Source organism: Vanacampus margaritifer, chromosome 14 (assembly GCF_051991255.1).
Source record: "Vanacampus margaritifer isolate UIUO_Vmar chromosome 14, RoL_Vmar_1.0, whole genome shotgun sequence".
Lineage (NCBI taxonomy): Eukaryota > Metazoa > Chordata > Actinopteri > Syngnathiformes > Syngnathidae > Vanacampus > Vanacampus margaritifer.
In genome coordinates, this window is record NC_135445.1 from 7,800,923 (window position 1) to 7,827,894 (window position 26,972).

Consider the following 26,972-nt stretch of genomic DNA (forward strand, 5'->3'; position numbering starts at 1 on the left):
TGGCAAGAACCAGGAGAGAATTGGTGAAACTAAAATGAAAGTGATAAGATCACTGGAACAACAATCCTGAGAGAGGATATGGACGGCTGGAACGTTAATCACTCGGAGAAAAATGGCGCATAACGTAGAAAATAGAGTTTAAAAGTTAAATGTTTCATGTTTGTATGTGAACGATAGTGTGTATTAACTGGCTAGTCTTTGTGTTATCCTGACAGCTACTGAGCTTGAATCCTGAAGTACAACACAGTCATATGCTGTACGCTTAAACCCGAGTCAGTAGACTTTAGTTTACTATAGTCTGAGTCACTAAAGTCACAGATACAACTTTTTTTTCTGTCTGTGGTGGCTACGCTAGTAATTGCTACCATATAAAGGTAGTAGTGCGTTTATGTGCCAGTTATCAGAAGCTAACGTTTCTAACGCTGTTAGCTAATGCTAATCTGTGCATCCAACGACATGTATGTAGCTCAGCTTAGCTTTTGGCTTTGATATATCTCGACTAGCTGTTGCTTACAAGAAAATAAAATGGTGGCTTTTTTACTCCACCATCCATCTCATAGGAGAAACACATTTTCACAACAGCTAAGTCTGTTTCAGTCGAATTGCTTGAGGTCCATTTGGTTTCTATTCTATTACTTACAACGAATAACGTCATATAAAGGACAAGGTGTGGTCATGTCCACATCCAGGCAGAGGACAACAATTCTAGTCGACTACAGCCAAGTGTTATATCACAAAACCTGGCATTTTATTCATATTCAGTGATCTCATGAACCAGCTTCATCTGGGAATAAGTGACCATCCCACAATTGATGCTCAATGGCAATCAGGAAACTCCTTCCGAAGACACAAAAGCAGGAAATTGACAGTCACATCACTTGCTTCCCTTCGTTCAATCTTCTCAGCACCTCCCTAAATTGTCAATTACATCTCACGTTCACCTCCCTCTCTTACATCATGCTTATGTTTTGCCATCTTGCTCTATTCTTTTTCTGTCCTTACTCGTGGCTTCTCTTTAAAAAGCTATTACTAAAATACTCTACCGAAGTAAAATAGGAGCTATTTTCTACACTCACAGTGTTGGTATGTTGGTGTGCATTTTAGTAACTGCGGACAAGAGAATGCTTGTGATGTGCCACATGCAGTATTACAAAATTAGAGCTCTATTTTAAGACCCCGGTTGACACTTCAAATGTGACTGTAATCAAAGTGACGCAACAAAGCTACATTTGTTAAGAATTGATGCACTGAAGAGAAAAAATATATACAAATATCCTGCATTTTTCTGAAGCAGGCTGTGTAGAAATATAATTTGATTGAGTTGTAGGGAGGAACCAGTTGAGGTGGCTCGGGCATCTGGTTCGGATGCCTCCTGGACGCCTCCCTGGGGAGGTGTTCCGGGCATGTCCTACCGGCAGGAGGCCCCGGGGACGACCCAGGACACGCTGGAGAGACTATGTCTCTCGGCTGTCCTGGGAACGCCTTGGGGTCCCGTCGGATGAGCTGGCTGAAGTGGCTGGGGAGAGGGAAGTCTGGGCTTCCCTGCTAAAGCTGCTGCCCCCGCGACCCGACCCCGGATAAGCGGAAGAAGACGGACGGACGAAGTTGTAGGGAGTCATAGGACAGGAAGATATAACCTTAGCTGCCTGAACTGAGAACAGGACAGAGGACGGATTTACACAGAATCAATTGAAAAATAAAATACTTTAAAATCAGCGTATTCTTTTTGCATCTATTCAGCATTTCTGCCTGATCCAATTGAACCCAGTATTATGAAATGCTTCAAGTATTAAGAGACATGGCGAGGCCAAACAACATTACCTTTGTATCACGTCTTCCAGCTTCTTCCCGTGCTCCTCGTCCAGTTCCAGCTGTTTTCTTCGTGCCTCTTCTTGTTCCGCTGCCATTCCCTGGAGGAGCCATCGCTCCCGCAGGGCTTTGGACTGCAAAACAGAGATACCTCAGGTGAGGATGTTCCTAAATATAGAGATCTTGTTCAGCTAGACCTATGGGAGAACATGGCTTTCTTGTCTTGAGTGAGCACCAGCTCAGAATAATAAACCAAGTGTCAAAATTCGAAGTGACCGTGGTAATTACATGGGGCTAAGAACTATGTTCTAGCAAAGGCCAACTTCCATTGAACCAATTAAAAAAATCCATGCATTCATTTTATAATCCACTGACTCGGTTCGTGATACAATACCATTCCATCTGATTAGGACGAAAGATGGACTATCGGACCGGAATGGTCATCACTCAGTTGCATAGGTTCAGTAAATAGAGCAATGGGGGGGAAAAAAAAGTTGATGTTGAAATGCTTTTTTTGTTTTCATCTCGGGTAGGAAAGCTAATTGAATTTAAACACCTAAAAAAGTCAACTGGACTCCAGCTCATCCATGACCTCAAGGAGGTCAATCAGTATAGAAAACGAATGGAGCTAAACACTGTACAGACGCTCCCCTACTTACGAACATTCGTGTTACGAACAACGGTACATACGAACATGTCGGCGCGCATGCGCGCATGTCAAAAAATGTTCGGAAAGAGATGCTGTAAGTTCGATTTTTTTATTGCGCACCTTTTTCCGAGTACTGTAGTGCTTCTTTCCGCCGCTAATACCGACGCTTGGCGCTGTGAGAGCTCACCCAGCATTGGAGGCTCAGCAACGTGTCGAGGAGGGGGAAGAAGAAGAAACGCCTGTCGCTCATAGATAAAGCCATCGCACTCTTCGAGCAGCAAGACCCAAATATTGAACGTTGCACAAAGGTTGCAAATCAATTGAATGATGCCGCATCATTTATGATGAAAAAAGAAGAAAACTGTGCAATCGTAGTTAGATCGCTTCTTTCGGCCAGTTTCTAGTAAATCCTCCAAGGAAGATACTCATCAACCCTCATCTTCTTCTCCGCGACCCTCAACTTCTTCCTACATTGAAGTTACGGAGGAGGAAGTAACTTTTGAAGCCCATTCCAGCGACGACGAAGAACCTCTCATGATATAAAATCCTCCTCTTCCTCCTCCTCCATCAAATCCTTAAGCATCGAGTACATCTTCCAAAAGTAAGTTAAACTTCATTTTATTTATCTTATTACGTACATGTACATACTGTGTGTGTGTCTCGCTCTCTCTCTCTAACATACGTAGTACAGTACTGTACGTATTCTCTTTAAACATAAATTATAATACAAAATATAGCACTGAAGCAACTTACGAACAAATTCACCTTACGAACGATCGCTCGGAACGTAACTCGTTCGTAAGTTGGGGAGCGTCTGTATTACAAGGTGGCCTAGCCAACTCTCACCAAGAGGCACATTTGGCCGTCATAAATAAATACAAAGCAGATGAACAGAAGTAGTAAATGGGTTTACTCGTTTTATGTTTGAATCATAAAAGCTAATGTTGTCTACTTGACCCACCATGAACACTTTGGTTCAGCTATGGAGAATTACTGTCACACAATCAGTTGTCTCCCAAATGACACTGCCAAAATGATGCACACGCAACACATTGACATATAAGACAGCACACAATGCAGAAATGAGTCCTCGATATTACACCACCTGTTGTCAGATGGTGACAGCTGAGCTATTTGGTTGTGTGTATCTGTGTGCGCTTCCCTTCCAGAAAACCAAGCAAACCTCACATATATCACATCTGTTGTGTGTGGTTGCCACATAATTTGAATTACGTGACAGCTGCCTTTCTCTAACAAATGAAATACTTCTAAAAAATAATGAAACTTTACAACAAGTAGGACTTGCCATCAATTTAGCGCTCCTTTCCGTTTGACTGTCTTACAGTCAAAACGATCAGCGCTTCAATCTGGGATCGTGCCTTTTGTTGTGGAGTTTTTCTCTTCGAACACATTCCCAAACCATTCACGTTAGGTTAATTAACGACGATAAACAACCAGTCCAGGACATACCCATACCAATGTCAGCAGGAATACGCCACAGCTTTTATTTCCTTTGTGATTCATCAGCCACTTTGCTATTAACTCTTTGACTGCCAAAAACGTTAAATAACGTTTAGTAAAATCCTATGGAGGAGTGCCAAAGACGTTAAAAGACGTTTGTTTCAAAACAGAGGTGAAACTAACCATTTTCTGTTGTTGATTACTGAAAAACGGAATAAGGTAGAAACAAACTTTTTTTTCTGATGAAAGATGAGAGTCCAATCTTTCATTAGTAGTATGTGTGTTTCCATAGTCCAAACACATAATTTTCTGTGGACCTTGAAAGATCAGTCAAAATGCTTAAATCGGCTGGCACCCACGGCATCCCTTTTCTGAAAACGTCTGGCAGTCAAAGAGTTAATCTCACGCTATCGAGTCCTGACCTGGAACCTCTATGGCCTTGTTCAGACTGCCAACCCAAATCCGATTTTTTAGCCCATCCAAATTGAATGTGGATGGCTCTTGTGTAGTCTGAACAGTCACAAAGCACATGAAATCCGATTTTTGCGGGACGGATTGAAACCACATGCGGGAGGTTGTTTCATATCTGATTTGGTCAGGATGCATCTCAGTCTGATCAGCTCGAAACACTCAGATTTGACTGTCCTGACATAACTAAGTGTGCAAAAACCAATGCGCCTGCACTGTCAATATCAAATCGGTTCGCTGCCCGGCTGTTTCCTCGCATGTCATGCTCAACCGGAAATACAGTGACAGTTTATGTTACTTGCGCTGAAGCCGGTCTCACTGCCCCGTCAAAGCTTCACATGCGCAACCGGAAATAGCGAAATAGTGCCCAGTCATAGCCATAGATATATGGTCGGTAAATAAAAATATAACGAAAATAAAATAAAATCGCTTAAGACGCTTGCGAGTAACGAGAAGTACGGAGCGGTAAAAAGCGTCACATGACGTCAAACACTATATGCGCTGGGCACCGCCTCCGTTCGAAGTCGTTGCTACAGCAACCTGTCAGATGGGTCAATAATGTGGCTCAGTCTGAACGGGGCCAGATCGGATTTGGACACTTACTAAAAAACAGTCTGGACAGTCAGCCCTAAAAATCGGATTTGAGGAAAAATAAACTCGCAGATTTGGGACATTATAGTGGAAAATTTTCTGAGTTTATTTCTCATAAATGTGTGATTTTTTTTCTTGCAAATTTGCCACTTTATAATGTCATACATTTGCGAGTTAATTTCTTGTAAATTTGTTAGCTTTTTTCTCGCAAATTTGTCAGTTTATAATGACGCAAGTATACCATTTTTTTATTTTTTTATTTTTTTGTTTTTTCTCCACACACTATAAAAAATATATATATTTATACGTGGCCCTAATATGCCGTCGTACTCATTACTACAAGTAGTAAAAAAATAAAAATAAATACAGAGGTGCAGAAAATACTTGTTTGCAGACCAATGCATCTAGCTGAGAGAACCCGCTGCCCTTATCAAATCACTGAGTTCTAGTCTCCTTTTCTTCTCTCAGGGCACCAGGCCCCTGGAGGCCATACTACAAAGCCTGCTTCATGCTGCTTGGCTGCGTGGCACTCAGACGTAATGGCCATTTAATGGGACTATGTGACCAGATGCTGATTACATCAAGTCGAATGGTAGTGTATGCATGAAAAGTAAACACAGCAGTGTGCTGACTCAAGGGAGGTGTTGCACTCAATAAAGCGAGGTTTCCTATAGTGCAGATTCTGCAGTCACAACACTATTGATCATTTCATCAAATGGTTTAAAAGCTGAATTTTACTGGCGCACCCTATGCCTTTACATAAAGCGGAGATAAGTCATAGAGAGAGAAAAATCATTTTGGCCTCATATTTTTAACCTTATGCAGCAGTCACTGAAGACCAACTATTCTTAGATCTTTGGCTTGGAAAAACTTGCAATGAAACTAGTTGATGTTTAGTGTAATCTGAAACAGCTCTGTTGTTTAAATTGATGGTCGTAATACTTAGTTTTAAATTATTTACGTGATGGCAAAACATCCAGAAGTTGTGTTTGTGGAGATTGTTGCGACAGTCTTGATCTGGCTGTGGTGTTTTTTTCCACTCATGTTGCTAGAAAACAGTACAGTTATGAGCTTAGTGTTTAACGTGTCATACAACAACCTATAAGGGCGCAAGTATATCAGCATGAAGGATTCCATTACATTGAGCACGACATTTTAACGGCCAGAAACATAAGGTGTGCATGGCTTCAATCAACAATCCTTTGTCAATGTTTCCACAAGTGGGTGTTTAAAGCTGGAAAGCATCGGTAGTCACGAATCACATTAACTAATAAAGGACTCTTTTATGCAAAGTGTTGAAAGGCCTTTAATTAGAGAAAGGAACGTATTTTATTTCCACTTGCAGGATATTTATAACAAAACAGGAACTCGCAGCCATTTTCCCACGCGTGCTACTTCTCAGCAGCATTTGAAATCAATTCACAGGCGGAGTCCAGTTTATGATACCATTATCCAGTTTGATGTGTTTAATCCTGCCAATGTGGATGTGGCATAAATAGGGTACTAAGTAGTAACGGTGTTAAGGTTGACATTCACATCACATCACATGATTAGGATGTCTTTATAGGATTTGTATACAGGGATTTGAAATTCTGATCATGTGTGTGGTCAAGGGGCTTTTTTTTTTTTTTGTCACTGGATGAAATGTTCAAGAGCTTAATATAAATTACTCCATAGCCTTGAAAATCCATTTTGAAAACTAATAACCTGTAACACCTTCTAGCTCCTACAATTAAAAAAAAAGAGCTCGTTTGAATGATGAATCAATGTTTTCTAGTAGCCATATGAAGATACCACACAATGAAATTTGCTGTGGCTTTTACACCATTAAAAAAACTAAACAAAAAAAAACTGCAAAAACACACCAACCTTGAGTTGTTGTAGCTGCAGAACCAAATCATCGAGCTGTCTTCTCTTGTCTTCAATTTCAGTTTGACGTTTTCGCTTTTCCTGCATAACACAAAAGATTATTAAACACCTACAATTGTTACATTTATCCATCCGTCCATCTTCTGTACCGCTTATCTTCACTATCTTCATTTCACGTCAGGTTTTTTTTCATGGTTGCAACGTTTCCTAAACGTTCTCTAAATGTCCGCCAAATGTTTTAATATTTTTTTTCTTTCCTTGTGACAACAAAGACCATTAAGACTGTTTAGAGAACCATTAAGAATGTTTAAAGACATTTAGGAGACGCTGCAACACTGAACGAACCCTGATGTAAAATCACATTCGTTAGCGTCCCCTCAGTGGAATATCGGCATAAGCCCATTGGCAACAAATGCTGATGTCATGTCTGGGTTCTTTAAAGGTCGCAATGTATCCTAAACATTCTCTAAACAGTTTTAATGGTTCTCTAAAAAGTTTTAATGCAAATAACTTTTATTGTCCTGGCGACAAGAAAAAATAATCATACATTTGGCGGACATTTAGAGAACATTTAGGAATTGTTGCGACCATGAACAAAACCCTGACATGAAATCAACATTTGTTAGCATCGTAAACGGTCACCCCTTAGTGGGATACGGGCTTTAAGGTTCATAATAGAGCTAGGCTCTATATCCCAGCTGACGGAATAAAAAGGGGGAAAACGGAGAAGAGGAAGGCAGTGTGAAAGTAGCTGCCGACGAAAATACATGGGAATGTAAACAAGACGGCATAGCCCTTCGTGGGGTAGAAGGGCATGGGAGTTTGTGGACGTCTCTCTCACACTCACACACTTCCTGTTTGCTTTAAATAACCACAAAAGAATCCCCCAAAATGTTCACGAATGGTGGGGCCTTTCTCAGACACATTTGTGCACACCAAAAATTGGAGTTTTAAAATTTTAGTGTTACCAGGGATGTGATTTGACCAAAGTGAAATTATCTGAAAATTTAGCCGGGGGTCTGGGGGCCGCTGGCACCCAGCTAGGTCCAGGGCAGTGCCCTGGTGGGGGGACAAGGGCGCCCCCCGGAGCTCATGGGTTTTCCGTGTTTTTAAGTACTTTCAATGCACTCACATGACAAAGAAATAGACAAAACAACAGCATAAATTTTCAATGTATATTGAACTATCCCATATAAAATGGCAGTTTTAGTCAACTCAAAATCAGTCACATTCAAAAACATTGGACTGCCTTTGCTTTTAAAAACTATCACTGAGAATATCATCATATCTAACTAATGTGATTACTAAGTTAACACATAAATAATGTTGAAGAGTTCAAATTTCATGAACAAATAATTGTATCATGACCAAATGAAAAGTAACTCATATTAGAGCATACCACAAATGTCTTTGTTATAGCAGACGATGTTATCTGTCGGAGTCATGTGCATACACAATGAACTACTTTAAAAAAAAAAAAAAAAAAATTTGGGGGGGAGATAAAAAAAGCGGAATTCCGCGAATTAGCGGAAAAATCACATCCCTGTGTTACATATTTCAGAGTTGATTTCAACCCCAAAGTGTATTTTTAACACACTCTGATTTTAATGGAGGTCAGTGTTGGAGTTATTTGACATTGATGATTTATTTAGTATTAAACCAAATCTGCAGAGAGTTAAAGTATATCAAAGCTAACATAAAGGTAATTAAAGCTATTTTTTGCAGTGTGTGTTTTAACAATTAACAACAACAAACAATTAATTTAATTATTTTAACACTTCTGGGAGTAAAAATAAAACTTAACAACATTGTTAAAAAAAAAAATCTCAGCAGTGTTGCCTTGCTACTCCCATTTTGTTAAGTAACTCTGGCACAGTGCAAATTGGTTAATTCATATTTAGAAAGTGTTAATTCAACTCTGTAAAGTGTGGAGCTATCTAAACCTGGGCGGGAAAAGTGTTGAAGGTGTGGGAGTCATTTTTACACTAGACTTTTTGCTGTGTGGGGTCAGCAAAAAGCTACTGTACAATAAACAGAGAGAAACAACAGATGATATGCATAAAAAATGGAGTAAAACCCACAATGATCTGCAATATTCTAACGCCATGGCTAAAATATCTGGCAAAGAGACCAGAGTAGATGGCTGGACAAAACCATTTAGTGCTGAGTCTGCTGTTCCCACCCTTTCATTTTGCACTCAAATTGAACGTTTTGTTAGTCCACTGACATTCTACATTTTTGCTCTTTTGCCCCTCCACTTGCCCTTTTGCCAACAGGATCACTGTCTGCTACAAAACTTAAAACAACAGATAGGACAAATCAATGAGCAGAGTGAAAACAACTTGGCTTTATCAGGTTTGCTGGAAGAACAGGCCATGATGTAATGGAACGGAAGTGCAACAGAGGGTTTGCGGGGGTGGGTGGCACAAGAGGGTAGTCTTGTAGGAAAAGTTGACACTGTGTCTACATTGGCTGCTGTACAACGCAACACAATCTGCACATGCACTCACAAAGACACGCCTCCAAGTGGGGGAGAAATCTGCTTTGTGGTTATGCTGGTAGCAAAATTACCAGTAGCACTTCTACTGTCTGTGGGGGGAAAAAATGTTTGTTAGGAGACTCATCCAGTTCTTCCTGTTCTTTCTTCTTCCTGTTCTTCCTCTTTCTTCTTCCAGTTCTTTTTCCTTCTTGTTCTCCTTTTTCTTTTTCTTACTGTTTTCTTCTTCTTTTTCTTCCTTTACTTCTTTGTCCTCTTTTTCTTCTTACTGTTTTTCTTCTTCTTTCTGTCTTCTTCTTCTTACCATTTCATCCATCCATTTTCTTAACCGCTTTTTCTTCACAAGGGTCACGGGGGGCGCTGGAGCCTATCCCAGCTGGCTTCGGGGCAGTAGGCGGGGTACACCCTTTCCTCATATAATTTTGTAGTGTGCTATAACAAAAGCCATCATTTTTGTATATATTTGTCTTTGATGCAGATGTGTATGTTTGAAACAGTTGTTCAATAAAAAAAACAAAAAACAACAACAGCAAAAAACTATTTTTCTTCTTCTTACTGTTTGTCTTCTTACTATTTTTCTTCTTCTGCTGGGGTCATCCCTGGACTCATGAAGCAATATATATTTTGAAGACACACACGGAGGTTAAGAGTTGATCTCTAATGAGTTTTAACTCTTTGACTGCCAGACGTTTTCAGAAAAGGGATGCCGTGGGTGCCAGCCAATTTAAGCATTTTTGACTGATCTTTCAAGGTCCACAGAAAATTATGTGTTTGGACTATGGAAACAAACATACTACCAAATGAAAGATTGGACTCTCATCTTTCATCAGAATTTTTTTTTGTTTCTACCTTATTCCGTTTTTCATTAATCAACAATAGAAAATGGTTAGTTTCACCTCAGTTTTGAAAAAAACGTCTTTTAACGTCTTTGGCACTCATCCATAGGATTTTACTAAACGTTATTTAACGTTTTTGGCAGTCAAAGAGTTAAAGTTTGAATTGAAAGAAAATCCACATTGACACAGTAGTTTCCCCCAGTGAGCGCACCATCCTCCTCCTCTGGAAAATATGTTGACATTCTTGAAGACACATTAATAGCTTCCCACAATCTGACTCACTGAGTGTTTGGCCAAACTTGGCTTGCAGCTACAGTAGGTCCTCATACATAGATAATCCCTTGTTCAGCTACTGGTGACACACTTCAAGAAAAATAAATAAATAAATTCCTCAACAGATTTTCAATTCCATCTTAGTAATCAAGAAGAGGATACTGCATAAAAAGTACAAGTCTCAGACCTAGCATGATCTGAATGAATAGTTAGCTACAGTGTAAAGTTAAAACTTGTTTTTCTCTATAAATGCTGGTTAAGTAAAGTTTCTTTGATTTGACAGCTGCTCGGTGTTGCTGTCGCTTTCAAAAACAAAAGAAAAGGGTGAATCAGTGCCCGAGTAACTGCCAAGTCATGGGACATTCAAAGAGCATTTACACGGTTGCCTCATTCACTGGAAGGTAATGAAATGTCTCGTTCATACATTGGTAATACAACCATTAAATAATCATTCACGTGCTGGAAAGCAAAAGTACCTTAAGTATGTGCTTATAATTTGGTAATGAAGTGCAAAAAGGAAATGGCAGTTGCACAAAATTCCAGCTACAAAGTATTATATTATATGAACCATCAAGGAAAAATAATGTTGTACCCCCCTTTCGTGAAGGGATGAGAGGTACAACACAGACGCTCCGCATTCTGCACATTCCAACACACCCAAAAGAAACATCTCCCAGAAGAAGATCATCTTCCATTCAGCCAAATATCACAAAGTGCAGAGCCCAAAATGGTCATTAAGAGCAAGTACTATACAGTACCTGCAAGCTCATGACTGCATTGAGCCGCATAATGCACCTTTGGTGAGTAACCTTAATGACGGTAAACTCGGTAGCTCCTCAGCAAGTGGTGTCAGGAAATGCAAACCTGGCATATGACTGAAGCGCCCTGCATGCCAATGTCATGCAATCGCAGCTGGTGCCGTCTACACGTTCACTTTCAGACCTTAAGATCATTGCTAACATTTTAGGCAATATTTGCAAAGACAGTTGAGGATCCTTTCTTCCTGTAGCGACACTCTACATTGACACCATTGGATGAAGATCACTTATGATGGGAATAACTAAATGAATCAAATATCCAGGCTCAATCTGTCAGCATTCCACTCTCTCCTGTGTCACTTCAATGCTGCCCAATCACATTCACAGACACAACTGTTCAGTAGGCCCAAAACAGCTGCTGCTAATTTTGGATGGCATGTAATGCCTGTCGTGTCTGAGACCCCTACTACGAACAAACTACCCTCCCACGCCCATCCCTATGGCCTGTACCTTATCCAGTGACTTTGCCCCAAGCAGGACACACTCCCACACACATTCATAAACTGCTCTTCTGCGACTAAAAGATCCAATCTGTTCAGTTGAAAATTGCAATACGAATTCACATGTACAGACGCTCCCCACCTTACGAACGAGTTACGTTCCGGACGATCGTTCGTAAGGTGAATTTGTTTTTAAGTTGCTTCAGTGCTATATTTTGTATTATAATTTATGTTTAAAGCCTATATAAGTATATTGAAGGTTTATATAAGTATGTTTAAGGCTTGTACAAGTAACCTGCATTGGTTTGTACTGAAAAAAACTTAATAAAATGGAGAGAATACGTACAGTACTGTACTGTACTACGTATGTTAGAGAGAGAGAGCGAGAGACATACACAGTATGTACATGTACGTAATAAGATAAATAAAATGAAGTTTAACTTACTTTTGGAAGATGTACTCGATGCTTAAGGAGATGAAGGAGGAGGAGGAAGAGGAGGATTTTATATCATGAGAGATTCTTCGTCGTCGCTGGAATCGGCTTCAAAAGTTATTTCCTGCTTCATGGGGACCGGCGTTTCTTCCTCCTCCTCCTCCTCGCCACGTTGCTCAGCCTCCAATGAGCTCTCACAGCGCCAATCGTCGGTATTAGCGGCGGAAAGAAGCACTACGCGCAATACAAAATCTAACTTACAGCATTTCTTTCCAAACATTTTTCGACATACTGTACGCGCAGAAATGTTCGTATGTACCGTTGTTCGCAACTCGAATGTTCGTAAGTAGGGGAAGCGTCTGTATAAGTGAACGTATGGTGTTCCACAGGGTTCAATTATGGGGCCCCTGCTGTTATCTACTGTCACTTCGTTCCATTTTAAGAAAACAGCGGTGGCTGTTTTAAGGTGCTCTATAAATATAGAATTGGGCTGAGTGATGGGAGTGGGCGTCCTAACTGCATGATTTGCTATGCCAAATTGAGCAATTCTAGCCCGGCACAACTAGCTAGCTAGCAAAATTAAAGGAACACTTCCTTAAGATGTGGAGATGGGGCATACAAAAATATAAAGCTTTCTGAATTCTTGTTCATTAGTTCACCAATAAACCCTATACATATGTCTTGAATTTGAAGAGGGGGCAGGGGGGGAGATCACATTTTATTTTTCAATAAAGAAAGGTTCGGTGAATGCATATAGGAAAACTGCATTATTATAAACTGCACAGTGCTGCTGACAGCATAGCCTCCCATTTCTATTTACTACTTTTGACGCAGTCCATTACTGCGCTCCTCCAATGCAGAGCAGTCACAAATCTCAGCACATGCCAATGCTATTGCTATTGCATCCCCCCCCTTCTCACTCTGTCCCACTTATTTCCCGCTGTAAGACCCCCACTAAGTGGATCCAGAAAGTGTCCAGCATCCGTTGCGATCACTACTTAGTCAGACTGGGACCAATCTGTGGTTGAACCCGGGTGCTTTAGCAGTTAAAGTGTCATTACTTTTACAACATTGCAAATATGAGTCTTCCAGAGTTTGGCGACTTCATCTAAAACTTTGATTTGCCGCAGTTCCTGTCTTGCCTGCAGATTTCATGCTCCCATCCCCAAATTGCACACACTCACATCACATGCGCTGGAGAAATGATTGCAAGTTTTAGGGCAGCTTAAAGTCCAAAGTGCTGAGGTCATACGTGTAAACATGTCCCAGACACAGTGGTATGACCAGCGTGTTCACACGTTTGCTATGGATTTGCAATGCGACCTCCCATGCTGCTTCTTTTGCCACGGCGAATGGCTTATTAGGAAGCAGTTGCACTCGCCATTCATTGGTTGATCTTCAAACCACACACAGTACGCACGCACACACATATACAAACATACCCTGAGCCACACATGTAATCAGTTCTTTAGGAAACCCTGACCAGACTCTACTCCCCCAACTCCTATAATAACAAGTTAGAACCATGCCAATTACAGGCCTGAATTTAAAAGCATGACTCAACTTAATCTGACCAATTAGTAACCACAGAAACCGGCACCGCTGGCATCTGATAGGCTGTAATCACCATCAAACAGTGGGTCTCCAAGTCTGTGTGTTTAAACAGACTGATGAACAAATAGAACACAGCACATCCTATATTGTCCTGAATGGCAACATGACCCTGATATAATATTTGATTTGTTTACAGTCCTTCTGAGTGTACATAGTACTTCAATACTTTTTTTTGACAATGTGTAACATATGTCTATGAAATAGAGTTATTAAAACAATCATATAAATATGCTCTGACTGCAGGATTCATTCATTTTGGAATTTGTATACAATGCTCTAATGCTAATTCTCATAAAGTGCATATCTGTATTATCCAAATAGTGCCATATCTAAATCTCTGGTATTGTTCCCTACAAGTTGGTTCTGTGGTCTTTAAAAGGGCACATCTAGAAATTGAATTTGTCCGTAACGAGCACAATTAACTCATCCACGGGCACCGCCCCAAGTCGTCATGGTGACGAATGTCATAGTCAGCACCGGCGCATCTCGCAGCAGACTTGTGAGCAAGTGTCTCTTTTGCATCAGACAGAACTGCAATCTTGAAGGCTGCTGCTTCATAGAGAGAGAGATTGTGTTTTACAACAATATTTAATCATGTCGTACCTGTAGATGAAAAAGTGAAGCTTAGGGTAAAAATATAGGCGAGCGGTGTAGGTCCTGTGCCGGTTACATTTGGTATTTTTAATAGACTTTGAGCAAAATAAGGGGTCTGGTCTGGGACTGGTCACCAGCCAATCACAGGGAGGAATTGTTATTGTTTCATACAATAATCAAAGCTTGTGAGATATGAAACGGTGCTTTTCTCATTACAATCGTACCCAACTTTCTAGTAATATCCTGGAGCGTCACATCTGAAGCCCTAACTTGTTCAAACTTACTACATCTTTGAAGTCATGCAATGACATAACTGTGATGACAGTTATGTCATAATTCTTATGAATCTGAGAGAGTAAAAATCCATTTACCAATAGCTCACTGCTTAATTCATGAGTTGCCCTACAGGAGGTACCCTCTGTGGTACATGGACATTATGCTTGCAGCTGTCTCCTACCTCACAGAGACTTTCTATTTAAATGGGTGAAATATGACGAGGGTCTGGCGGCGTGGTGGTGCATGTGGTTAGTGCATTTGCCTCACACTGGTCTGAATCTTGGCTCGGGCCTTCCTGTGCTCTGCCCGAGCATGTGTGGGTTGTTCCCGAACAAACCATTGCTTATAAAGTGTAAACATGAGTTTGTCTAGTTGTAGTACAGACGCTCCCCTACTTACGAACATTCGAGTTACGAACAACGGTACATACGAACATGTCTGCGCGTACAGTATGTCGAAAAATGTTCGGAAAGAGATGCTGTAAATTAGATTTTGTATTGCGCGCAGTGCTTCTTTCCGCCGCTAATACCGACGCTTGGCGCTGTGAGAGCTCATTGGAGGCTCAGCAACGTGTCGAGGAGGAGGAGTTAGAAACGCCGGTCCCCATGAAGGAGGAAATAACTTTTGAAGCCGATTCCAGCGACGACGAAGAATCTCTCATGATATAAAATCCTCCTCTTCCTCCTCCTCCATCATCTCCTTAAGCATCGAGTACATCTTCCAAAAGTAAGTTAAACTTCATTTTATTTATCTTATTACGTACATGTACATACTGTGTGTGTCTCTCGCTCTCTCTCTCTAACATACGTAGTACAGTACAGTACTGTACGTATTCTCTCCATTTTATTAAAAGTTTTTTTCAGTACAAACCAATGCAGGTTACTTGTACAAGCCTTAAACATACTTATATAAACCTTCAATATACTTATATAGGCTTTAAACATAAATTATAATACAAAATATAGCACTGAAGCAACTTACGAACAAATTCACCTTACGAACGATCGTCCGGAACGTAACTCGTTCGTAAGGTGGGGAGCGTCTGTATGTCAATAGAGAGGTGATTGCTCTCCGCACTTGCCTCTGACTCTTGATAAGTCTTCCAGCTGGCTAAAGATGTGATGAAAACAGACACTGATGTAAACGATAATTAAATTTTAGACGATGAATTATTGATGTAATCATTGTCTCGTCAGCTGCGCAGCACTCACACTGTTAAAAATCCCCGAAAAGGGTGCACTGGACGCCTAGTCGAACAAAAGTTGATTATTTAAAAAAAGATAGAGCAATAACGTATTAGGTGAGAGTTCAATGAAAATACCGTATTAAGCATTTCTCAAATTCCAGTATGCTTATGGGCATGCTAGCAGTTTATTAGTGTTATCTTTCCTTGTCCACTTGATTGGCTCCTGTATTTACATTGGACCTGCGATGCTTAACACACTCTAAGGCTTACAGAGTGCTTAGCGACCTAAGAGAATTGTCAGCAGTGTAATAGTAACCCTCCGGTGGGTTTGCCTGAGAGCCATTAGTGCTGTTACTGTCTTTGCGAGACAAGGCAGACCGGCTCAAATGATTTACTAGCATCAAACGGCACAATGTTCTTTATATCACAGATTTTTGGCACCCGAGCAGAACGTCAAATGGGATATTTGTACTATGACTACATGGCACAATTCTTTGTAGGGGAAAGTTGACAACAGCCGCCACCATAATCTGCATGCTTCGCAAAAGTTGTTCCGTTTTTCTTGGCCATGCGCATCACCCCAAAGTATAAAACTACAAAATGTGTCCACCTCTTTTCCACCAATGGGAACTTTCCACTTGTTTTTTTTTTTTAACATGCCAAGCTGGTGGACATAAATGAATCCTGGTATTGCTGCCATGCTTCAATGCGGCTAAAATAGTCTCACCATCTGCAGCAGCCGTTGCTGCTGCTGTTGCCCTTACTGGTGTGTGTTATGGGAATGTGTGTGTTCCTGTGCCTCTTAAGTGTGTGCGGTATGCTTTGGTTATTGCTGGCGCCAAATTTAGTCACAGGCGGGCAACTCAGGTCTGACTGTTGCTCTGAGGCCCTATCACTAGAAGACAGCCTAAAACCTCCCCAGATGACTCGCAAATTTGTAAAAACATCGATTTCATTCCCAACAAGCTACCATTTCCATTGGTTGACAAACCTTTCATACGAAATACACCCGACTTGACCTTCTCTGCCCACTTTGTTTTTATAATGAACTCTTACATTGAACATTGTCAAGACAAGAATAAACATTGTTTTATAATCCAAGTGTTGACAAAATTGGTAAAATTTGACTGAACCATTTTTGATTGATGCTTCGTATTAAAATCTGGCGGCAGCAGATTTCTGTGTAAAATTCAGTACTCTGAAAACGTACATTGTACGTATGTCGGCGCTTGTCATTGGAGGCTTTATAATTGGGCTGGGTTTAAAAAAACGAATAATCAAACCAATTCTACTTTTCAAGTTTGATATAAATTCATTAAACCATGAATCAATTGCTTTTTATTATTTTATATATATCTTTTTTTCACATAAATTTTGAAGAAAATAGAATTTTAAAGGCTGATTTTTTTTGTATCTTGCGGTTTTCTTATGATTTGTTGTTCTCAAGTATTTTCTTACATTTATGAAAGCCCTGACTTATCGCACTTTAAGACAATTCAAAATATTTTTAATTTGTATTTACAATTACTGAATTAGATTATAAAATATTTTCATCTTATCCTTGCTGATGTTAATGTTAATGTGTTTTTATCATGTCCTTGACATTTAAGAACGGATGTGCCATAATTAATCGATATCGGATTGAATTGAAGTGAATCGGATCGAATCGGGAAAAATCGAAATCGAATCAAACTGAGGAAATTAGAATCGATACCCAGCCCTGCTACATAATACACACATGATTTTACACACATAAAACCTTAAAACAGGACATACTAACGCATTTGTCATCAGACAGTGACGACAAATGGTCATTTGTTTTACAAAGATACCATCTTGACAACACGCACACAACATTTTCCCCTTCTCTTCTCTAGACTGAATAATTGCATCAAATTGAATCAGATGAATCATGAATGAATGTAGCGGTAGATGAGACACAGGTTAGTCAAAGAGGCTTCAAAGGTGCTTCATAGATGGCGGAGTGAATTACAGACAAGGTAGATGAAAGGCCAGTCATATATCTGTGTGGCTACGAGCCAATCGCAGGCAAACAGACCAGATGACCACGGCAACACAAACACATGAGCTGAAAGAGTTTGAAGACACTTTTGACTTACCGCCAAGGCCTGCAGCCTCTCTTTGTGGAGCTGAGCCTCCTCACACGACATCCTGAGAGGGGAAAGCAGGGGAGAGGGGAGGTGGGGAGGGTGGAAAGGAGAACGAGAGGTGAGACCACGGGAGAGCTGGGGTCACTAAACGTGAGAGATCTGATGAAGGGTCAGTGGGTGGAGCAGTGAGGGCACGGAAGGTGTCCGGATAAGATCCTATCCCTCAGGGATAATCCAGAGAGGAAGACTAGCTAGTATAGATCTCTCATTCACTGGCCATGCATGAGTCTCCCACTCTGTCGCGTTTCTTTTGGCCCGCCGTCTCTCCTCCCATACGCCCCCTTCTTCCCTCCCTCTCTCTTTTTTAGGCAAGAGACCATGTGTGATTAAACAGCTGGGAGGAGCAGCTGAGGGAGAGGGAGGGAGACCACAGCGTAAGGGACAGGGTGAGACATGAGGGAACCGGACAAGGAATAAGGGTTACAAAGAGTAACCAGATATTGGGGGGGGGGGGGGGTAATGTAACATTACTTTTAATTTTCTGTCTGAACTGATACTTGACCACTATCATTTGGCATGTAAAGCATCATCCACTGCCTTTTTTTCCCATCCCAAATCTACTTTCCAGGGTGGCACAGCATATTTTCTGCTTCTATTTATTTGAGTGGTTTTGACATGCAGATCTTGTTGGAGACGATCGAAAATACAACCTCATCAATCTGGTTGCCATCTCTTGGCATCGCGCTTGGCTCACAACAGTGGAATGATTAAAAACAAAACCTTCCTGTTGCTCTGTGTTGTAAAAAAAAAAAAATGTATTCAGCATGCCAAGACTGAGGTAAGGAATTCATTTACCGATTCTGTAAACGATATGAGTGATTGCAATGGAAGCTCAGAAGTCAAATGCCCTCTCGAGAACATCCAACATTTTACACGAAACTCTGTTCAGTTGTTGACTAGAAAGCATTAAGGATGGACTCTGACTTAGGGATTGGCGAGTCAGGCTGTTAGCAGTAGTGATGGGAAAATGAGGCCTCATGAAGCACTTGTGATATTTTTATTACTCCTCTAGATGGCACTATTGGTTTAAAAAGGCAGTGGAAATGTAATACATTTTCATTGCACTAGCCTTTATATTTGAACCAAGAGCACCATCTAGAGGAGTAATAAAAATACTAAAAGTGCTTCATGAAGCTTCATGAGGCTTCATTTTCCCATCACTAGTTAGCAGGCCTTGTTTCAAGGTATTGATATACTCGCCACATCGGCCGATCTTGTGGCCGTTTTTACGACTCAGAACTACAAATAAGAAGAATAAAAAAATTGACATTAATACGATTGGCCATGATCAGAAATCAGGGCTGATTACACGTTTTTCAGCTTGGTATCAGTCAACAATAACAATTTAAATTTTAGTTACTTGATTTGAACCATTGCTGATTTACAGCTATATATAAAAAGGTATCATATTGGGATACCGTTTAAAAAAGAAAAAAAAACATTTTGGATGTGGTCTTTTTCTTCTTCATTGCATTGTATTGCACAGGTGTTGTATCGGGGCTCGGTATTGACAGATAAAAAAAATTTGAGAGAGAGAAAAAGGTATTGACAGATAATAAAAATCAAGTGACTTGGACTTGGCTGCAAAAAAAAAAAAAAAGACATCCCCAATTAACATAATTCAATTATATGGAAAAATCGATATTGGGATATATAAGTCTTTTTTTTTTTAATTATCTGTCATTGTTTTTTTTGGGGGGAAATTTTATGTATCAAAAGTACGAGTATTTGTTATTGGTATCGGTAACTACTTAAGATTTGAGTACTCGTACAGAAATCGGTCTAGCGAAAAAAGTGCTATTGAACATTTCTTCATTCTCTTTTTTGTGTACCTCACCACTCACCAGTAAGCATCAAAGTGGCAACTGGCTGTTTGTGTATTTTTCTATTGCAACAACTATTAAAAAGAAACACCAGCTTCGACACAGTGACTCCAGCTGTGTAGTTTGATGATACACTGATAGATAAGGGTTATCAGTTAATGATCAACCAACCAACCAACTCATTGCTGCTACTTCCCATGCTCGGATGAATCATACCAATTTCATGATAAACACACTGGCCTTGTTCTCCAAAACATGTACAACCATTTCCAGATGCAACACCCTCGTCAGTAGTAATCATCAGGGTGACATCATCATTATGTGCCCGCCAAAGCTGGACTGCAAATTCTAGGTGGATGGCTCGGGCCAATAAATCCAAGTGCCAGACAGGCTCGTATTAGCTTGAAAGTGTAAGTGATGTCATTTAACCTCGGAAACAAAACCTTATTGTTGAATTAGATTAAGTACATCATAGGTCTGATTAAGATTTTTTTAGAAAAGATCACAGTTTTGATTAAACGTTGAAAATCAACCTCTGGCAAAACACATCATTCCTATACCTGTTGTCTCATCCTAAACATTTGCTTCCTATCACTTTCTTCTTCTACCCTCCTTCATTCCTTTCCCTACTTTCGAGGCTAACGTCCTTATAAGGGAAAAAAAGCAGTAGTGCCGGTAGACTCACTGGGGAATACAGAAGCATGTAACACACACACACATACACACACCAACAGTGTACATGCAAACACGCTCAGACATAACAGACATTGGCTAATGAGAAAAACAAGACAAAACATAACTGCAGCTGGAGAGTCTTGTTACTGGACTGCTGCTAGCGACCAATAAATGAAAAATGTTCTCTCATTGCACTCCCAGCCATTTTCACTGAAGCAACCCCCTTCGCTCCCGGCTCTTTTACTGGATTTTGACTGATTTTACAAGGTCCACAGAATATTGTGTTCTATTGCTATAATTATTTTTGCTCTTTTGTAGCATTAGAATATAGCTAAGTTTGATCATTATTCACAAACCTGTTTAAAACACTGGCATAAAGAGCTTGTTGCAACATAAAATCCTCTGATTTCAGCATATCAACAGTAATTGTTCAATGATTTCTGTAGTCCTTCGTGAAAGAAGATTGATTATCTTCTGTGTTTAATCAAAATAAGATTAAACACAGAAGATAATCAATCTATTTGCAAACATCTGTTTTTACTTTGAAAAACAATGACTGAACCGGTAACATAGTACATCAGCCCCCCCCCACCCCACACACCTTTTTTTTTTAAATCACTATAAGAATACAAAGTACGAAATAAACAGTAATCAGGGAAAGAAATGCTTTTGTAATACCTGTACACTTGAATGAAAAGTTAAAATTTATCCGATTAGTCGATTAACTCTTTGACTGCCAAAAACGTTAAATAACGTTTAGTAAAATCCTATGGAGGAGTGCCAAAGACGTTAAAAGACGTTTTTTTAAAACAGAGGTGAAACTAACCATTTTCTATTGTTGATTACTGAAAAACGGAATAAGGTAGAAACAAACTTTTTTTTCTGATGAAAGATGAGAGTCCAATCTTTCATTTGGTAGAATGTGCGTTTCCATAGTCCAAACACATATTTTTCTGTGGACCTTGAAAGATCAGTTAAAAATGCTTAAATCGGCTGGCACCCACGGCATCCCTTTTCTGAAAACGTCTGGCAGTCAAAGAGTTAATCAAGTGAATAATCGATTCTAAAAATATTCGACAGTGACAGCATTATTTCGTTTTGTTTATTTCACTCCTGCATTTCCCTGTGCAAACAAATGTTGACGTCATGGCATTTTTGCATTATATCTGGGGATTGACATGGTATACTATAACATGTTATTTTTGGGGGGTGCATTTTGGCGGTGCATCTCTTACCATTTATTCTAATTTCTCCAACAAATTCACCTAATCTGCTTTACAATGTGATCATATAAAATTTTGAAGCTCCCTGTTGATGGTACTAAAGAAACTGTGTCCATACTGAGACATGCACATGTCGACTGAGTTTTGCAGCTGTCTGCCTCCAGAGCGCACAGCAGTCAAGGCTTGATTCTGTCTTTTCTCTACAACCTGGATTAACACCAATCACACCGTGAGTCTGGTTGGCCTGCGCGCACCGTCATTCTCCACATGCTCCTTCCATTTATCACAACCTTTTCAATCCGTAAACCACATTGTTCTGTTCCGATACAGTCATAACCCCTTGTTCATCGCCTCTGAAAACTTTACCCCCCCCCCCCCACATTCTGCCGTCATTTTAATAGTTGCCCACCTCCAGAGACAACGGTATCATTGTTCGTCTGCATCGCCACGACGACACAATGACCTCACTGCAGAGTCAGCCAAGCTCCGCCCACCCTCAATCCAGACTCAGTGGTAATGGCCTCCAGATGTGGAACCAGAGGAGCAGAATAACACACACACACACACAGAGGAAAATAACAACATACACAGAGTGTAATGGAGGAAGGGGGACTTAGTAAATATACACAAATAAAGTAAATTAGAAGATCTTGCATGTGCGTGAGTGAATGCTTAACCTCAAGAAGCTATTTTTCTGCTAATGGGATTGCCAGAGCTTGTGATCTCATGCATATTTTATGCATCAGGGAGGTCTACTTGTTTACATGTGACACCGCCTGCATGTCATCTTCTCTGCTTTCATAGTGTATTGGAACACAATCCCAATCAGATAGTTTAAACAAATCTGGAAGCGTTTATTTGACATTTTGTGTCATTATCGGCTCGCAATGTATGCAATGAAAAATAGCTGCTCTCAATTGTGCAGGTCAGGGTTGAAATAATCTGATTGTGAGCCATTATCCCCCCCACCATACAGGCCTGTAAAATGGACTCGCCTTAGTAGATAGAGGCTTAGCATCAAGGTCAAAACATTGATTTTAGAGTAAAATTGCACTATTTAAGTAAGCATGGACAATGTTGACAGCCATAAAGTCACACCGTCATACACACACCAAAGTGTCAAGTTATTTCTACATGGCCCTTCATTAGATACAAATATAATGTTGCGCTGCATGACAAACTACAAATAACCGATTCCCACCGAAAAAATAAAAAAATAAATGACTACAAATGGTTGGCGACTCATCCAAAGTCAGCTGGGATAAGCGCCAGCTCAGCCTTGACCCTAATGAGGACAAGTAGTAAAACAGAAAATAGATTGAATGGATGGACAAAATTATAACAATTACTCAAGACTTTTTTTTTTTTTACCATTATTTAAAAAGTATGCAAAATAAGGGCGAGTGGTATGTCTACTGTGCATGGATGGTTTGAAATAGTAAAACATTACTTTTATAACATTGTGTATCAGTCTGCAACAGATTTATTGTATATTTTGTGATCTTAAGTCGGTAGGCTTTGGTGTATGACACAAACATAAATTTGTGTTTAATTGTAAATGATGGTCACATTCACTTTTGATGCTCCAAAAAAAAAAAGTTTAATCTGTTGCTGTTGCTTCTTGCTTTTCAACAAATCATTCTGCATCCCACTAATCTAAACATACGTCTGCATATTACACATAATTCCAAATTCAATGTGTGTGTGTGTTTTTTTTTTTTAAATATACCTGTATGTGTATACTTTTCTAAAATAAATAAGCATTCTTTGTAATGAAAGAGGCAATGTGAAAGTGGAACAAGCCTGTCTCCATAAATACGCAGCAAAAGATTTAAAAAAATTACTGGATTTTTTTATTCTGCACTGGCAGCCATATGAATATGTCCAGTAATAGAATGATACAGTACACCCACAAAGCATCTCCCACTCTTCTCACCTTACTAAAACATCACTGTGGCTACTTGCCTTCAGTCTTAACAATACATTTTCGCCTCAGCTGAATGAAGTGGAAGCATAAATTCAGATATGGAGAGGAAAAAAAGAGGATTTGTTTTTTAATAATGTCCCAAAAAAATCAGTCAGCTGAGCCCAAAATGCCACAATAACAAATTAACACTTGCATGAAGGGAAACCATTGGAAAGACTCACCGGATAAATACATAATGAAGATGGGTCAACTTTATAACCACCAGGGAAACGACTGTTTCTGACACTTAAGGCTCCATATATTTCTTCTTTCTTGTTCCAAATATCACAACAAACTAAATTTAACTTGGGTAAGTGTCACGTTCTGAATGTGACAAGAAGTAACCAATAGGCTGTTAGCTTCATAACACATTTGCTGCTAGCTATATACAACCCACAATGCACCTGTCTCTTAAAGTGACAGTAACACTCAGTGGCACCGTTGTACCATTCGGTCTCTGATCCAAAAATAGAAATAAAATAACCGCACAGTCCAAAATCAGTCCAGAACAATACTATGATTCTGTTTCAACTTAAAATAGCTTTGCGTGGCTTTATGTGCAAATCCATTGTTAGAATGTAGGTCTATATATATATCATGTAGCTGAAGGAACGCATGTGTTTGAAAAAACTGCTGACAGGGTTTAATTTTAGGTCCTAGTCGTTGGTGGGTATATTTCTGATTCTTTTTATGCATTGTATTATAATATATATCAATGACAAAGCAACTCTATGTACTTGGTATTTGATGGAAAAGCTCATTTATCATTTATCTTGACATTAAGACTGTACGTTACCATTCTGAAGGCTGATTTATATGATGCACAGATGGAACTAGAAAAGCACTCGTGAGAACGCAGACCTCCTTCAATCATGTGTTGGATCAGCACCAAAACTGTATTATGCATTATTGATTTAGAAATTAATTATATCACAGTAGATCAGCTCCATCCTAGGCCCTTTTCTCTGAAGCCTCGTCTTCTACAATTTGTAGTATTTGTAAAGTATTAAGCTGTATATTAGTGTTTGCTTCATAGAAACTAATGGCAAATAAATGTGATCATCATCTCCAAAATGGATTTAATGCCCATAAACCAAAAATTGTAATTATCTTAAATTAGCAAGATCATGGTACACTAATACTGTAAACATGGGCATATTTAGTCATTTGGGGCCCCAAGGTATATAATGGGGCGATCCACATGTGTGTACAGTACTTCAAAGATTTTGAATGTTACTTTTTGTCATCAACAAAAAAATGAGAGTTTGAGAAAGGAGAAAGCTCCTGTTTCCTGAGCTAATGTCCATAAAATGAGGTAAACCACTTTTTTTTTTTCTTCAATTGAAAAACATCATTTGTATCACCCTCCTTTTCATGTCTACTGCATTCCCCACTGCTGACACTGATTTTATTTCAATTATTTTATACTGTCTTGCCTTTGTCTGTGTGTGCCTTTAATTGGAGCGCTGTTCATGTTGTACCCGGTTTGGCCACTGAGGGGCAGTGTGGTTTCACACGGTCTAATACACTGTTAAGTTGTAGCCACATTAGAGAGTAGAAGGAAAAAGTCACGATCAAGTTATTCCAATAAAAAAAATCAGCGTGGAGCCGTTCTTTTGAGTGATAAAAGTGCCGTGAGTAACGCGCTAATTAGCATTAGCGAGGCAGACTGGATAAGATCATTACAATTCCTTGCACATCTATAGATTGAAGCAAAAATCATTGTCAATCAAATCATTTTGATTTTTTAATTTAAATCGCTCTTGATCAAAAATCGATTCTGAATCGAATCGCAGACACAAAAATCGGAATCGAATCTAATCGTGAGGCGTTCAAAGATTCCCACCCCTATGACACACATTGGGTGTCACTGTAAAAAGGGTTGGAACCTTTCATAGTTTGGATTTAAAAAAAAGAGTTTGTTTTACTCTCACCTTCTCATTTTCTTTGCTCCACCGGGGCAAAACTGTTTCATTTCATAACGTGCCATCGGGTTTATTTTGATGGCAAATAAGAGTGCTTGAAAAGTTCACGATGGATTAAAGATTCTATTTTTTAGTGTGTAGACTCCGTTTTTACGCGACATTTCCGGGCCCCGGGCAATTTTCTGCTTTAGCCTGATGCTAGGCCCATCCCCGACTGAAGATAAAATTACATAATACATAAACGTATTGAATGAAGCGGCCTGCAGCTGTGCTGACACAAGAATGTTGGACTGAGACTGCAGCCTGCACATTGTCAATGCTGAACATGCAACGTCACACTCACTGCACTCTATTATGATATTCAAGCTGTGAATACATACATGACACACAACACTTTGCTAATTGCACAGTGCACTGCAGCGGGAATGTGAGTGTGCATGAGGCGAGGCAAGGGAGGAGTGTACGCTGCGTTCCGCGTGTCTCCTCTCCAGTCATGACTGAGCAGCAGCCTCACCATGACGGGGCACTGGTTCCCATGACGACCCCGGTCAAATGGATGGAGGACATGCAGGGAAACGGAGGGAAAGCGATGGATGGAGAGGAATGATGACGCGTCTACTCACCGTACTGTCGCCGTGCCGTTCCTCTGCAACGGTGTGTCCGACATCATGGCTGCAACACCCTCTGCTCTTCTTCTCGTCTCCACCCCCCCCCCTCCCTCCTTTCTACTTTTCCTGTCCGCCGCTGTCCTTTCTGCCGAAGTTGTCTTTCTTCTTCCTATCCTCCTCCTGCCCTCTCCTCCTCTTCCTCCTTCTTCTCCTCCTTCCTCCTGCCTTAGTGAGTGCTCGTCACGCTATCTGTCAGTGAAGCTGCCGCAGCTCCTGCATCCCTGCATCGTCCTGCTCTCGAAGGGATGGAGGGGAGCATACTGTGTGTGTGTGGTCTTGTTTTTGTTATATAGTGGGGGCCAACATTTCGGGATTTCACAGAGTTGTGGGGCCCACCCGTCCATGTGGGGTCATTTTGCTGGGCCCCACAAGTTTAGACCTCTTTTTGAGGGTCAAGACTTGGTTTTAGAGTTTAGGTTTGAATTACGTTATGGTTGAGGTTAGGGTAAGGAATAGAGGTAGGCAATCATTTTTCATGGTTGGGGTTAGCGGAAGGGGCTAGGAAATGCATTATGTCAATGATATTGCCCCACAAAGATAGTAAAACAAACCTGTGTGTGTGTGTGTGTGTTCTTGTTTTTGTTACATAGCGGGGCCAACATTTCAGGATTTCACAGAGTTGTGGGGCCCACCCGTCCATGTGGGGCCATTTTGCTGGGCCCCACAAGTTTAGACCTCTTTTTGAGGGTCAAGACTTGGTTTTAGAG

General features: G+C 40.2%; 1 protein-coding gene across 9 annotated transcripts in view; it reads right to left on the reverse strand.

The window, feature by feature from the left end:
- Positions 1–26,469, reverse strand: part of palm2akap2 (PALM2 and AKAP2 fusion) — a 73,681-nt gene extending 47,212 nt beyond the window's left edge. For 3 of the 9 annotated variants that reach the window (XM_077586003.1, XM_077586002.1, XM_077585996.1), the window contains exons 1-4: positions 26,221–26,467; positions 17,935–17,986; positions 6,848–6,928; positions 1,822–1,943 (exon numbers count right to left, since the gene is read on the reverse strand). In XM_077586003.1, the coding sequence (XP_077442129.1) occupies positions 1,822–1,943; positions 6,848–6,928; positions 17,935–17,986; positions 26,221–26,267 (302 nt within the window). In that variant the 5' untranslated portion in view covers positions 26,268–26,467. Of the gene's footprint in view, positions 1–1,821; positions 1,944–6,847; positions 6,929–17,934; positions 17,987–23,854; positions 24,076–26,220 lie in introns of those variants that run through there. The other 6 variants (XM_077585994.1, XM_077585992.1, XM_077585993.1 and 3 more) reach the window with 5 other exon arrangements.
- Between the last annotated feature and the right edge of the window lie 503 nt (positions 26,470–26,972).